At 39.8% G+C, this 14,813-nt stretch overlaps 1 protein-coding gene across 1 annotated transcript in view; it reads left to right on the top strand.

Annotated features, from left to right (window-relative positions):
* Positions 1–14,573, top strand: part of LOC140232750 (chromodomain Y-like protein 2) — a 32,072-nt gene extending 17,499 nt beyond the window's left edge. The window contains exons 2-8 of the mRNA XM_072312866.1: positions 4,543–5,185; positions 7,809–8,070; positions 9,694–9,823; positions 10,159–10,331; positions 10,782–10,992; positions 11,669–11,812; positions 14,418–14,573. Of these exons, the coding sequence (XP_072168967.1) occupies positions 4,543–5,185; positions 7,809–8,070; positions 9,694–9,823; positions 10,159–10,331; positions 10,782–10,992; positions 11,669–11,812; positions 14,418–14,573 (1,719 nt within the window). The remainder of the gene's footprint in view (positions 1–4,542; positions 5,186–7,808; positions 8,071–9,693; positions 9,824–10,158; positions 10,332–10,781; positions 10,993–11,668; positions 11,813–14,417) is intronic.
* Positions 14,574–14,813: the final 240 nt, after the last annotated feature.

The raw sequence follows: 14,813 nt of genomic DNA, 5'->3' as shown, positions 1-14,813 counted from the left end.
TGCTGCTTGACGTACGGGGCTCTGTGGTCAGCTGTTTCTGACTCTTCCAAAGCCTGCAGTCAAACTTGAGTGTGCAGTAAATTCAGAATTTTCTAGTGGTTTTGCTCGTCTCTATCAAAACCCAGCAACCATGATTCAAAGATAAATATGATTTTATAACTAGCAAAGTAATTGTTGACCAGGAGAGATTGTGGTTGAAGTGCAAATGCAGCGAGAAATTTATTGAATCCTCGAAAATGTCAAAAATATTCTACCTTTGTGAATTTGGGCCAAAAAAGTTTACAACGTCAGCGCAGTTATTTTGATATCATCCTACAACCTCGCTTGTGTTGATTAATGACTAAAGACGACTGGTATGTTGTAGATACTGTGTCAAAGCACACATTAGTCAACATTCATGAAAGCTTTTTTTTTCCTGTCCTGTGTACAGTGTAGACTTTTATGCAAGGTATACAAGGTATTCATGCAAGGTATAGAAGGTATGTTGACTTCTGTAGACAAGGTATTTTCAGGTGTATAGAGTTTAGAGCTATTCAAGTGCCCAGTCAGAAACCAATGCCCTTGTGTTTCACTTGCCTCACCTTTGATTTTTGGTTGCCCATGTCAGCCAGTTTTTGTCTCTGTTTTATTTGTATTTCTTATCCTGCATTACACCATAGTCAAAATCATTCCTGATGTGTATACATGAGAGAGTAGAATACATTTACAGTTGCACGTAGACAGTGTACAAAGTAGAGATCGTATTAGCAACCACTACTACTGAAATTATGATGCACATATATATCATAAAACATGTTACTATTTTTTTGTTGTTGCCTATCCGCACCGCACAATTTTGCCACTACAGCTGTATTAAAAGAAGTTTTACAACCACTTTGTCTAGAGTGTGATAAATCATTGGTATCTAGACATGAATGCGATGTCTTCTTTCACATAGCATGTCATTATTGGAATTATAGCAGATGTAAAAAGGAAGGCATTTAGGGGTAGTTCTCATGGTTTGAAGATAATTATAGGTCTGAGTGGATTATTGGCTTTTCCTTCCCTATAAAGCAGCAGGAATGAGTGGTGGCAGCTGTGATTCAGGGTTCTTACCGTTGATACACTTCCATGAGTATGTGTTGCCAGAGGCTTCGTGTGTACATGGAGCAACTAAACACTACTGTTCAGTAGCACTGTTGTGTGTAGCAGCCATCTTTCTTCTGTCAGAGAGTCATACGGTTGGCGTTATAGATAACATGTAGGTCCCAGCTCAGTGTCAAATTTTAAATTTCTCCAAGTTTACATAACAACATTAAAAGTAGAAAATCTTCTTGTGGGCATTACAAGGGATGTTTAAGTAGTTCCCTGCTATGCTGTGAATGCTGGGAAGGGTTCGAAGGCAAAGGCCCAATATTGTAAACCAAGGCATGTTATCTATTCACATGTATACCTGCCTGACAGTGATTTTTCAGTTGCCTTTGGCCAGCGGGCAAGTTGGTTTGTAACACCATGTGACTTTTTCTTTATTCTAAAACTTGATATACACCTGTGATATGAAGAGACAAATTATTCTAGTGGCTGGTTTGTGGCTGAATGTGGTGAAGTCATTCCAGGTCAAGGTTCAAATCTTGAATGAAATCACAGTGGTGTCTTGAGTGAGATTGTTCTATCACTCCAGGTTGAATTATGATATGTCTCCTTTCCTGAACAGAATCAGAATGTACACTCTTTTGTGGTGCTTTGTCATATTCGGTGCCTGGATAAAGCCTCATGGGGCAATTTTTAGACTAGTAAATTGTGGGTCTGATGTGACAAAGGTCAGAATTGTACAAGCCTGTGCAGGCATTCTAATCAAAAAGTGGTTTGCCACAGCACAGACGTCAATGCTGTGATGGCAGTGTTTTATTTGTTAATTTTTTTTTAAACCAATGCCTTTTGAGGCTTGAAGTTCTGCTGGGCCCAATTTTATCAAAAGATAAAACCAATTTTAAAGGGACTGTACAGTACTGGTTGAGGTGGGGATTCATGTTTTGAACATTCCTAAGTGAGATAATGAGAAACCTTTTATGAAATATGAAAGAGCATGTAATTTTAAGAAGGATTCAACATTATTTGATGAAAATTGGTTTTCATATGGCTGAGATATCCAAAAAAGTGATAATAATAAAAGGTGACAGGCCATGCCTTTTATTAGGATCTGTTTGTTTCACCTTGTTTTTGGATATCTCAGCCATTTCAAAACCAATTTTCATCAAATAAACTTTTGATACCCCTTAGAATTGCATGCTCAGTATGCGTGTCTTCATCAGCCCGGAGTTCAAACTAGCGGGATATTTTGCAGTCTTGGAAAATAGTCCGATACAGTGAATGTGCGTCTTCATCAGCTCGTACAGCCCGCTTGGAGAAATTAGCCCGAAAATTGACGCATGCGCACTTTGCATCATTACTCTGCTTAGCTCGCGGTTTGAAAGTGGATTTCCCTGCGCAAAATCTCCTATATCACTGTATGTACGATACTCCAACCAGGGAGGTAAGCAGTACAGCATATATTCTCTCCAAAGGGATATCAATAATGCTACCGTATTCTTTCTTGAACTGTCCAGTGAGACATCTTATATGAAATTAACGATTTGCAATGTTTAAACAAGTCCAAAATACACACAATCTGCAAGAATCTTCAGCTTAGGTAGAGTGGACCAGAAGAAGAAGTACAAACAACAGCCAGCATGCACGGCACTGAGTTTTAACAGGGAGGTGAGAGGAATCACCTCCCTGGTTTTTAAGATGTCAACAACAGTAGGCTTAATGCACATGTGATCCTTGAATACACCGTGCATGTATGTACTGTACACAGTCACTACAGCTTGTACATGCGCTTTCCATAGCCAGCTGGCTAACCAGAAGCGTGGAGGGATCAAGAAAATTTTTGGCTGATGGAGACGCACCCAAAATAGCGCGCTTTTTCACGAATTAGTGCCGTAGTTCACAAACTAGACCAAGATTTTGGGGGAAATTTTCCCGATCAAATAGCGTGCTATTTGTGTCTTCACTAAACAAATAGCGCGCTATATTGATATCGGGCTAGTTTGGTAACTGCAAGACAGCACGCTATATTGATATCGGGCTAGTTTGGTAACCGCAAGATAGCACGCTATTTTGAAACTTCGGGCTGATGAAGACACGCCTTTTGACATCTCATAGAGTGGTTTCTGAATATCTTGCAAAACGTTAAAAGCTAACTCCTCACCTCAACCAGAACTGTACACACCCTTTAAATTTCGTTACCACACAGGCTGCCATAGACTTATAGTTGAAATCAACTATATAATCAATTTTAACTCTTCATAAAACAGGGCCCAGATGTGCATACATATTGTACAGCAATGAGACTGGGCACAGTATTGGCATCGTGCATACAGGTAGTTATGAAATTCAGTAACGTTGGCTTGCATAATCCATTCCAACTGCCTAGCTGCATTGTAGGACCAAAACAAATTCAACAAGTAAACAAATGGATCGTCTTTATTTCATTCACAGCAGAGCTGTATCTAAGGTATCTCTACTGTTGAAAATGCTTCCCAAAGTTTTTATGTTAGAAAAATGGATTGATGAAAGGCTTCATTGCCAGTGCAGAGTTAGCATATGGTGCTTTGGTGAAACCTTTTTTTTTTTTTATCCTTCAGGAATTAGATGAATGGTATAATCAGCCACAATTCGATGAAGTGCAGTATTACTACCCTCATATTTTTTTAATATTCTGGCCAGGCAGTTTGGTTACTTTGTTTCTACAAATCAACCTTACTGGAAAAAAAAACAAAACAACCCAACAACTATGGACTAGAAATTTCAATGGTGATACATAAATTCTGATTACTGCAGTGTGGCAAGATTGAGTATGTCTGCTTAATACTACTGGACAAGGTCTCACAGTCACAATTTACCAAAACAAAGGTGTTCAACACTGAAATGATCAAAGTGACATACTGTATACGCCATATATGTCCAGTGGGTCAAATTTTTCAGTTATCAGGACTTCCCGATAACTTTGCAAGCTGTTAAAATCACAATTGTGGAGTACGGTACCAAACAGAGAAGTGTATGCATGCACATCACACTCATGTTGGGGTCAGAGTTAATATTATGTGTTTTTAAAGTCGCAAATAGCGACCAACTCACAAGATGCGCGAAAATAAAAATCTCACACCAAATATGCCATTCACAGTAATGTCATGCTGCATTGATTTGCTGTAAATGTAAAGTATTCAAGCAGGATGAAGTATTTATACACCTTGTAGTGCCAAATCTCAGTTAGTGGAGTCCCATATTCTGTAATTCTTGTAAAAGCAACATATTTAATGACCACCTGTACATGTCTAAGAGCTTTCAGCTCAGAGGGCCAAATAGCCAGCACCTCCAGGACTTGTTGGGGGTGAAGGATCACTTTAAGGTTTCTGTTTGTTTGTTTGTGTGTTTGTTTTCAAACAGCTTGTGAGTCTCAATTTATGTTGAGTTGCAAAGTGGTATCAGACACTCTAAAACTCTGTTCTGTGTTTTTTGCAGGTTGAGCGCATCCTAGCTCGACGGCGAACCCGCAAGGGAAAGCTGGAGTACATGGTGCGGTGGAAGAACTTTGACAGCGATGAAGACACGTGGGAACCACTGGAGAACCTCGGTGATTGCATGGAGCTCGTGGAGGAGTTCAATCGCAAAACGCTCAAGGAGGGAAGGTTCGAGAGGCTTGCTTCCATCGAGTCTGTTTTCAAGAAAAAGCTTCCCAATGGGAACCGGAAAAAGCAGAGTGAAGGTGTCAAGGACAAGGTTGGGAATACCAAAGACACAGTGTTGAATGGGAAAGAAAGGACTGCAAAGGACCAGGCCAAAGTGGCCGGAAGCCAGGATGCTAGTGGTGAGAATGGCAGGACTAAAGCCAGTGTTGTCGTTGCGAGGAACTCTGAAGGTGCTATGAAAGCACAAAAGAGGAAAAGGGACTCCGAAGTGAGTGCAGCAAAACCGATGAATGGTCCCAGAGCAGTGGCTGCTGCAAACAGCATGATGTTGGAGGGCATGTCGCCAGAGAAACGCATGAAGCGGGCCCATTCTGTGACTGGTGTGGTTGCCCAAAATTCTTCCTCATCTGGTGCTAGTAATGGAATGGGCTCACCATTAAATAGGAGGAGACTCAATAGCACGATATCCAGCGATGGTATGTTAATTTCACTTTGTACAGGCACAGTGAGTGTAAGTTTCCTTTGTTTTCTACAGGCTGTTGCAGACAGGCAATATTCTACAAACAATGCAACGCTTGAAATTGATAAGTCTACATGGCAGAGGTCATTAAGACATAATTCTTTTGTTTCTTCTTTGGTTTGTGGTTTTTACATAATGCATGACCAGTCTCAACATTGCTTTTGTGTCTAATTTGTGAGACCATCTTGGGAATGAACACCATTTCCTGAGGTACAATGTGTTACAACAATAGCTTGCTGCATATTTATGTTAACTGTCATTCACAGTATGGATGATAAACTGCCTCATATTGTCCCAAGTGATAAGCTGACATTAACATTTTACCCCCTTAGGCCAAAAAAAAAAAAATTGTTGCATTGGCGTAACATGAGATTTTCAAATAGGGTCGGTCGGGCGGATTTTTTTTTTTTTTTTGCTACCTGCATTTTACGTGTAAAACTCGTGCTCAGCTCAGTAAACAGTTACAACTGCTGCACCGAATGTGCTGTGTTCATCTATTCTACAAATCATTTATGAGGCCGATATTACTGAAATTATACCCCTTCACAGAATTTAAAGATGTTGAAATCCCTATCCTGAATGTTTTCACTTCATATTTTACTATTTTGACTTAGATAAGATAAATGCAAATTGACCCATATGTACGATCTTTTCATCGCACACGGCGATCTCTATTACAGTCCCACATATACAGATTCGTGTAAGTTCTCCACACAAGAAACCTATGGCAAAACTGTGCACAATACATCGCAGTCTGAATGCTGCGTATACACTGAATACAGTAAATCTTGTTAGAGTACGTGTCCATGTTGGAAACAGATGACGTACTGATCAAGGAAGGCTTATGCGAGGCGCTAGATCTCTCCCTCGTACATCCGATATCCCCAGAGCCGTTTCCACTTCCGGGTTTGTGCGATCGCGATCGCAAATCAACAAGATATTTGATATCGATAGCAAAAAAAATAATAAAAAAACATGGGGTCGGCGGAATTTTTAGGGTCGGGCGGGTTACGCCAATGCAACAATTTTTTTTTTTGGGCCTTAGCTGCCTACTACCACCCCTCTCTTATGTCACTCACTGCCACCTGCCACCCTTGTATGCATGTGTGTGATGTGTGTGTATGTGGATGAAGGATACAATGTTGTGAATTGTGAATTTCTTTGTATGTTGTCTTATACCTATATCACCCTACAGTGCAGCATAATCTCTATGGATGATACACAAGCCATATTTGTGTGAAACATGTGCGAAATTGTTTGAACTTTACTACTATTTTTCTAGAAAAGAGGTTGACATAATTTGCAAGAAATTTGTAGGTGTTATGTATGTTGATTTCAGTAAAGCACATCACATCTAGTTTACCAGTCTTGCAGTCTTGTTATGGTTTATTGTGGGCCGACCATCCAACTACTGTATGTGCGCTGACTATCCAGTAAATGGCTCAATCTTTCTGCAGTCTCTGTTATGATCAACATCAAACTGCAAATTATTGTCTTGAAAAGTTTTAATTTGTTGAGTCAAAACTTGCTTATGAAGCACTGATAGGTCTACATGAAACTTCTTGGCATACAGTATGAGTTATAACTGATAGTTAACCACACAATCTGTCAGTGTCCGAAGTTTGCACAAAGAAAGTTTCAGTGTTCAGTGGCAGTGCACTTTATGAATCCAAAGTGCAAGTTGTGATAAAGAGTTCATACATGAGCATGCTGCATGTAGAGTGATTTGTTTGGCATGCACTTAATGTTATATTGGTGGCATAGTCTTGAAGAGTTACTTTACTTTATACAGGATAACATTTGAAACATTGTTTGAACAATAATCACTGAGCTGCAACAGGATAATTTCCTGAGATCTGAGCCTGGAGTGTCGTGTAGGGTTTCTGTATTTGTGTTTTTAACTTTTTTGTTTTTTGTTGTTGTTTGTTTTTTTAGCCATGGGCTATCAATTGAAGCCTGTCAGTGTTGTAGATCCCAGCTTTTAGGGCAGCTTTTCATGAAACTTGTCATTCACTGACAACTGTTTCAAGTTACTGAAATCTTTGCATCTGGTTGCTGGGAGCAAATTTGTCAGTGAAAGTCACAGTCAAAACACTTGATGAAATGACCCCGTAGAAGTCTCTGTTTCTTAAGGAATCTTTCTGAAAAGTATTTAATGAAATATTTGAATTGATAAGCTAACAGGATAATATGAAAGCCCCCTTTTCCAAGCCTTGCAATAGTTTGTTTTGTTTTTGCCCATTGAGATGAATGCAAGACACAATCTCCCTGGTTTTGTTGTTTGAATATCGGCAATCCTGTGAGCTTTGCATTGCTGTATATTGAACTAGAGACAAACATTGTACAGATTTGCATCTCAGTAAGATGTTTTTGAAAGTGGTTGCTAACCATTTATGTCATGCACTTGTACACACATGCGACAGAAAAGTCCCCATTGCATTCACTGAATGTGTTTTGATAAGGGGACTTTCTGTAGCTGTGTTATGCAAGCCCATCCAGCATCACCAACGTGTGAAGATAAATGATTAATGGCTGAGCACATCGTTTACTCTCCTCTGTCATTTCCTCCCACCCCCCAGGTATCCACCTGAGTCGGAAGAACTCGCCCATCCTATCCCACCACTCCCTCTCCCACAGCCCCTACCCGAAGCTCATCCTGTCCCCCCACAAGGTGGCCCTGCGGAAAGGTGGCCAGGCGTTCCTCTCAAAGTCCTTCACGTCGATGAGCGATGCCAGCAAGACGGAGGACAGTCAGGCCCAGGGCCGGAGGACGGCCAGCATTGTGGCCAGGCGTCGGCTCTCTCAGTCCAGCCCAACTGCAGAGGAGAACACTCAGGACAAGTAAGACTTTCTGGTTGCCCAAGTGGGCAATATTGTAATCATTTCCTGTGAAATGTTCAGGAAACATTTAGAAGGTGTTCTATGAGGTGTCATCAATCATGTAAAAAAAAAAAAAAAAAAAAAAAAATTATTGAGATGATGGTTCAATTGCTGTATATCAGTTTTGACAAATGTTAATGTAGACAATTCTAGTATTTTCCCAATATGGTCCTTTATCTCGTTGAGGACAAGTCCGGAGTATACTCGGGCAAGTGTCTACGGGAAATGCGTGTTGTAGCAAAAATCAGTCCATCCTCAAAGGGTTAAGTACAAAGTAGTCCAGGGTGGGTTTAGAGTTTTAGCATGCCATGTATTAGAGGTGGGTGCTTTATTTACGTGCATGACTCTACTTTGTACATACATTTTGTAGCTTAGTAGAAATGAAGGTGCAGGGGAGAACAGTGCCGAGACCCCACAAGTACAGTTAACATTCAGTAAGCTGTTGAGTCAGCGAAGTATTAGGCACAGTAAATATTGTGACCTTTTTATGATATCTCAATTATGAATCATCAACTTGTGTCCATAAGGCATGAATTGATTGCATGATGAATGGAATGAATTAAGTTGTTTTTTTTTTCTTCATAGGATAATAGATAGAGCTACAGTATATGTCAACATAAAATAGTGATGTTGTAAGTGCAAAGTATTCTGTCAATCTGAGAGACACTTCAATTTTGTTCCACTCAGAATATAAGCTTGTTAAACGAGAGATAGAGATGTTAAAATTTGATGAAACATTGAGAAAGCTTTTATAGCGATAAAAGAAAAATATTAAGTATTATTTGATATTGCTGCCTTTTGTGCGTCTCTATGTCACAAGAACCATATTCATAGAGATTTTACGCTTGGTCATAGCATTTTGTTGAATTCATGATTGTTCAAATTTGTGATGTGCAGCTGGAATAATACATGCAGTGATGTGTTTGTTGGCCTTGTGTCTCCTTTGTCCACAATTGAAAAAGGATTTTAAAGGTTTTGACAAGATTTCTCCCAAAATTCAGCATCAAGCATCAGATTATACCATAGACCCTGCCATACGTATTTGTGATGTCTGTCACAGCATACACTTGATAAGAAAAACCATATAGCCAAGGCAAGGTTCATTTTCACAATCTACTCCTGATGTGAACATGTTTTTATTTATGTCTCAATCTTTGTTGTGAAGAAGTTCGTCATATCACATTGATATCAAAAACCATTTTTAACTTGTTTTACTTTTTCTTCCTATAAAGCATACAAGGAGATGTCTCCTTAATCTTCAAACCTAATTCTTCTTTTGTGTGTGTGTGTGTGTGTGTGTGTATGTGTGTGGTTATCCTCTTCACTGCCAAAGAACTGTATGTATTCTGTAATTATTTTGTAGAAAGACATTTGCTCTGTAATAGTTCCAAGAAAAAAGGTGGGCGAAAGAATAAACTCTCTAACTTTGAAGAAGAAAGAAGTCAAACATTTGTTTTGTTATTTTTATTTTTTTTTTTATTTGATACTGATGCCTGTAGCTGGCAACTGATTCTAGCGTACCATGTTTATGCTAGTTTCTTCTGAATAGTAGTTTACAATTCCACTTTCTCACCCATCACACAGCCGGAGGTTCAGCGCCAGACAGACGGAGTCGTTGTACAAATACAAAGAGATTGTCGTCAAAAAGTGCCCTGGCTACACGCAGATCCGGCTTTTCACCACAACCCCGACGAGAAATGCACTGAACCTGAAAGTGAGTTGCCCTTTAACAGAAACTGTCATTGAGTGTCTCCCTCTTCAGGGGCAAGGAAACATTACATCACACACCCATATAAGTCCACTGGCCATTGAAAAATACTTATATTGTACTCCGAAAGTTCATGTAAAACTTAAAACTAAAAATAATATGCAAGTACAATGCACATATGTAGAAACTAGTTGCCATGATGCATTAATTAGTCAATAATTTTCTCAAAATATTAATATTATCATTACTATAACACTGTCAATATCATGATAATGATAAGTAGTATGATGATAACTAGTTTCTCAAGAATTGTTGTGATGATCAATCTGTTTGCACCAAAGGCCCTACAGGAGCTAACAAATGTGTTTGAAGCAAGCAAGAAGGATGACTCCAAGGTGATCTTCCTGAGTGGGTCGGGGAGCGTCTTCTGTAGCGGGCTGGACCTCAGGTACCTCCAGACATCCTTTGTTGAGGAGCGCAAGCGGGCAGCCAAAAACATGGCTGAAGCAGTAAGGTGAGCGTGTTAACCTCTGGTGCCAACAGAGGGCAGCATATAGGGTTTGTCTCATTCTGTCATGTGACCACGTCATTAATAGAGTTCTTCTGTTGAATGCACTCTCTCATATCTGTAAAATGTCACATAGTTTTGATTGAGTTTTACCCAACACTTACTGATACAGTGATTGATCACGTGCATTGCATGCAAAATGGCCCAAAGGGTGGTAAATTTGTGTACTTTGGACCTATGTGGTCCACATGTGCCCACAAGTACATGGATTAGTGCAGCGCAATGATGAAACATAATTGTTCCTTACAGATACACATTCAACATTTTGCGGACATTGTTTTAGTGCTGTGAGCAACAGACCATCACTACACTTTCACCAATGTTCAGTCCACCATGGAAATGCCGTTTGTAGATCGTGAAATCGATTGATCCATTTCTCGGCCCTATTCCCGCCAGGTCCTTTGTCGACAGCCTTATCAATTGTCCCAAGGTTGTGGTGGTGGCTGTGAACGGTCCCGCCATCGGTCTCGGGGCCGCCATTCTACCTCTGTGCGACGTGGCGTACGCCAGCGACAAGGCCTACTTCCATTTGCCCTACAGTATTCTCGGCCAGACGCCCGAAGGCTGTGCCTCTCACACATTCCCGCAGGTCTTGGGGCTGGCAGTGGTAAGTTTGAGAGTTATTTTACCCTGCAACTGAGGGCAGTGTCTCCAGTTATCGTGGGAACAGAAGTGATTAATTTTGATGTGTGTAAAGGATGGGAAAGATACGTGTGTTCTACAGACATTTTTTTTTAATGTTTCAGTGTGATAACTGTGATGCAGAGTAGAAGTGGAGAATGGTCAGTCACCTTTGTCAGGGCATTTCAAACACTATTTCTCTCAATACGCGATTGGATATTTGGGTGAAGGGCCCTATATTTTCTACCTTTGAATGCCTATTCGTCTTACTTTTCTGACAGTTAGCCTTAGTTGCCCTTTGTGAATGGGTTTGTATCAACATGCATTTAATTTTGTGGAAAGTCTCAAAAACATATCATAAGGCATGATCCTTATCTTGCTCTATTTGTTTTAGTTCCAAAGATTTCAAAGAATTCTCGGTAGCTGCTGTATTGAAAGACACAACATTACATCCCTTCCAGGTCGTGTTATGAATATTCATAGGGATATATCAGTATGAATACTTTTCAGCCAAGTATTACATTTCTCTTACCATGTTTCCTTTTTGTATTTCTTTTGAGACTCATTATGCCTGAAACAGAACAGTAAACTGTAAGTTACATATATTGGCATCACCATGGCAACAACCAAAATCAGGTTCCAATCTGTCTGTGTCAAACCAGGCTGGTGAGATGCTGTATGCAGGGCGTAAGCTGACGGCGCTAGAGGCCTGTGCCTGTGGTCTGGTCTCCCACACCTTCTGGCCGACTAGCTTCATGCAAGAAGTCATCCCGCGTGTCCAGAGGATAGCTTCTCAATCTGGCAAGGTGGGCAACACAGAGAAGTCATGGATTCAAACCAGTATGACTGGATGTGAGGTTGGAGGCCAGCCACACAGAATTGCTTGCATTGCTTTCTTTTGTTCTGTAATTTATTTCTGATTGCTTGAAATATGACTTGATAGAACTCCTGTGCCAGGATTTAAGCTTTCATCTGATGCTGATAAAAGTTGGTGAAAATTTTGGTAGCTTTCCTATAAACAAATAATTACTCATCCCTGGCAATTCTTCAACTGTTTTTTAGTGACTCCCTCTGTAGACCCGTGGCAATGTCGCCTTTACATGTGATGAAGGTCATGCAGTTACAAAATATCCTATGAAAAATATTCCTGGTTTTGTTTGTCATTCATTCACTAATTAGTTGCTTAATTTATATGCTTCCTGCACACTTTTCTAAAGTATCCCTTAAAAGAAATAAATTGTATGCAGCTGGTGATGTTCCAGTTCAAATTTAAAGCAAATGCACACTTCCATACAGCAGAAAATCTGAAGAAGAAGAGCTTGTTAATGAGTGGATACTGAAGTACATGTCACTCGCAGAAGAAATATGCCATGAATATTCAATGCATGCAGTTTATAAGAGGTATCATTTGCTATTTCATGATGGGGTATTCTTATTTTGTTCAGTAATATACTTTTAATTCAAGGAATGTCAAGATATGAAAAGATCTGCTTTGTCGAAGACAATGCAAAATCTGCTTTTATTTGGTTCAAGTTCAAGTCCAAGAGTAATTTCACAAAATGATGAACAATTGCTCATAAATCATTCATGCCTACCCTAAGTCAGGTAGCAACTCGCTCTTTGAAAGTATGAACCCTCATCCTCAGACATGAGAACACCAGTACCGGAGGGCTGAACATCTCACCCATGAACACTAAAAATAAATACAGTAAATTGATTCTTCAGTATACCACTGTACTGTCATAATGTTCATTTAGGGACACAAAGATTCAATTCTCTTCTATCAAACTTTACACAAATTTCTCGATCAACATTACAATCATTCAACTCAAAAAATGAATCAATTATAGATTTACTTAACCATGCTTTGAATACAATACTCATCGAAATTATGATCATTCTATACATTAAAGAATGAAATTACTATAACAACCATTGATTAATTTATAAACTGGCGCCATGTAACATCATTAAGTCATGGGCGCCGCCATATTGAATAATCTAAACCATGGGTGCCGCCATTTTGAACAATCTAAATCATGGGCGCCGCCATTTTGAATTGACTCAAATTAAAACACCCTCCACCTAAATTCACACTTTGACATATATACCACAAATGATTTCTCAGTTCATATTATTTCCGTGAAAAGAACAAAAAATCACGTCAACTCAAATTTCTCCCATTTACATTCCAACGGCCCTATTTATACTGTCATTAGTTTAACTCAAACAAATTTCACCCGACATCTGTCAGTTTTATAACAATGTACATGTGTATACAATTAACTAATAACGTATTTTTATACTGTCACAAATATCTTTCTCTTGATATCTATAACACAATGTAAAGGACTTACAGTTTGTCTTGTCCAAAAGAAACTGCCAAAAACCAAAAGACATCATAACAGGCAGCAAACAGCCAGACTCAACCCATTGCGGCAGGTTGCTTGTCCTAGCTACGGTGCGAGAGTGCGAAGTGAGGTGTGTGTCGTGCAGAGTGCAGTGCAAGTGTCCAAATTTCCCGCGGTACATACGAACAGCACAAAGGGCGCATTCATGTGCAACTCAACCCCTGGAAAATGACTAATATTCATCCGCCTACTGTCCATTTCTGTTTACAGCAAAATTTCACAAAATTATGAAAATTATCCTTCTCACTCCTATTTCTAAACACACCAATCTAACCTTCCATTTTCCAACTACATATACCAAATTACGCATCACAAATAGGGAGTACATTAATTCCAGACACTAATTTCTGATACATCGGTGCATGGTCATCTTGAATACCTAAAGCATTCCGAATTCCTGACTGTGATTACCAAGCACGTTCGACAAAAAGCTCTTTGTAAACAACTCCTGTTTCACAACAACTGTCTAATGAGCTGTAATAAACTCACAATAAAACTAGTAGTCTTCAATAAAGTATTTTCATCACTTTCTCAATTTCCATTTCCCGTCAATTATGCTGTGATTTGTCAGAGATAAGGGGACAAATCAAAGGTCAAGATCAGGGTACTGTGTTTCTGAAAGAAATAAAAATGTTAAAACGCGATCAAATGTTAGCAAAAAAAAAACAAAAAAACGTTGAGGGATAGTATATGAAAAGTAAATTTAGAGTATCTCAGAGGTGAAGGCTGTAGATAATAGGATTAGAGTGAGCCGACTGCCCTTTTTTTTTGCGGCAAGAAACTTATGAATCACCACTCTCATTCAATACTTTGTGTAGACAAACATTTTCACATGTATTTTACTTTCACAAATCTTGGCTTCCTGTGAAATTGGAGAAAGTTTCATGCAAGTGAAAATTTCTTGTCTGGTGATATTATTTCAGACAGTACATTGCTAAAGTTTATCTGCTTATTATGCTTCTCTTCTTATACCTTCTTTTGAATCTGCCCCCACACCCAGGCACTGATGCAATCCAAGCTGTTGATGAGGGGCCAGATGCGGGCCAAGCTGGAATACGTGAACGAGAGCGAGTGTGGTGCCCTCGAGGACCGGTGGCGCTCTCCCGAGTTCTACCGACAGGTCAAGCTCTTTGCCGAGAACTACTCGGACATGTAGGGGCCATATTTTGGCAGATCCTCTCCACCCCCCATACTTGGTTCTGACTAAGGTGAGGTGTGGTGTGGGGTACAGGAGAAGAAAGGATGGGGGTGAGATGATGGAGGGGTGGGGTAGAGTTGATCGTTGTGACTTGAGGTCTACTTCCAGAGCATACCCTGCTCTTACTCCAAACAGCTGCCCCCCAAGAGATGCTTCTGCCTCAATCTCACGTTGTGGTGCCGCTACACGTTTGGGGGG

This window comes from Diadema setosum, chromosome 9 (genome assembly GCF_964275005.1).
Source record: "Diadema setosum chromosome 9, eeDiaSeto1, whole genome shotgun sequence".
Lineage (NCBI taxonomy): Eukaryota > Metazoa > Echinodermata > Echinoidea > Diadematoida > Diadematidae > Diadema > Diadema setosum.
This window is presented reverse-complemented; position numbering and strand designations above follow the sequence as displayed.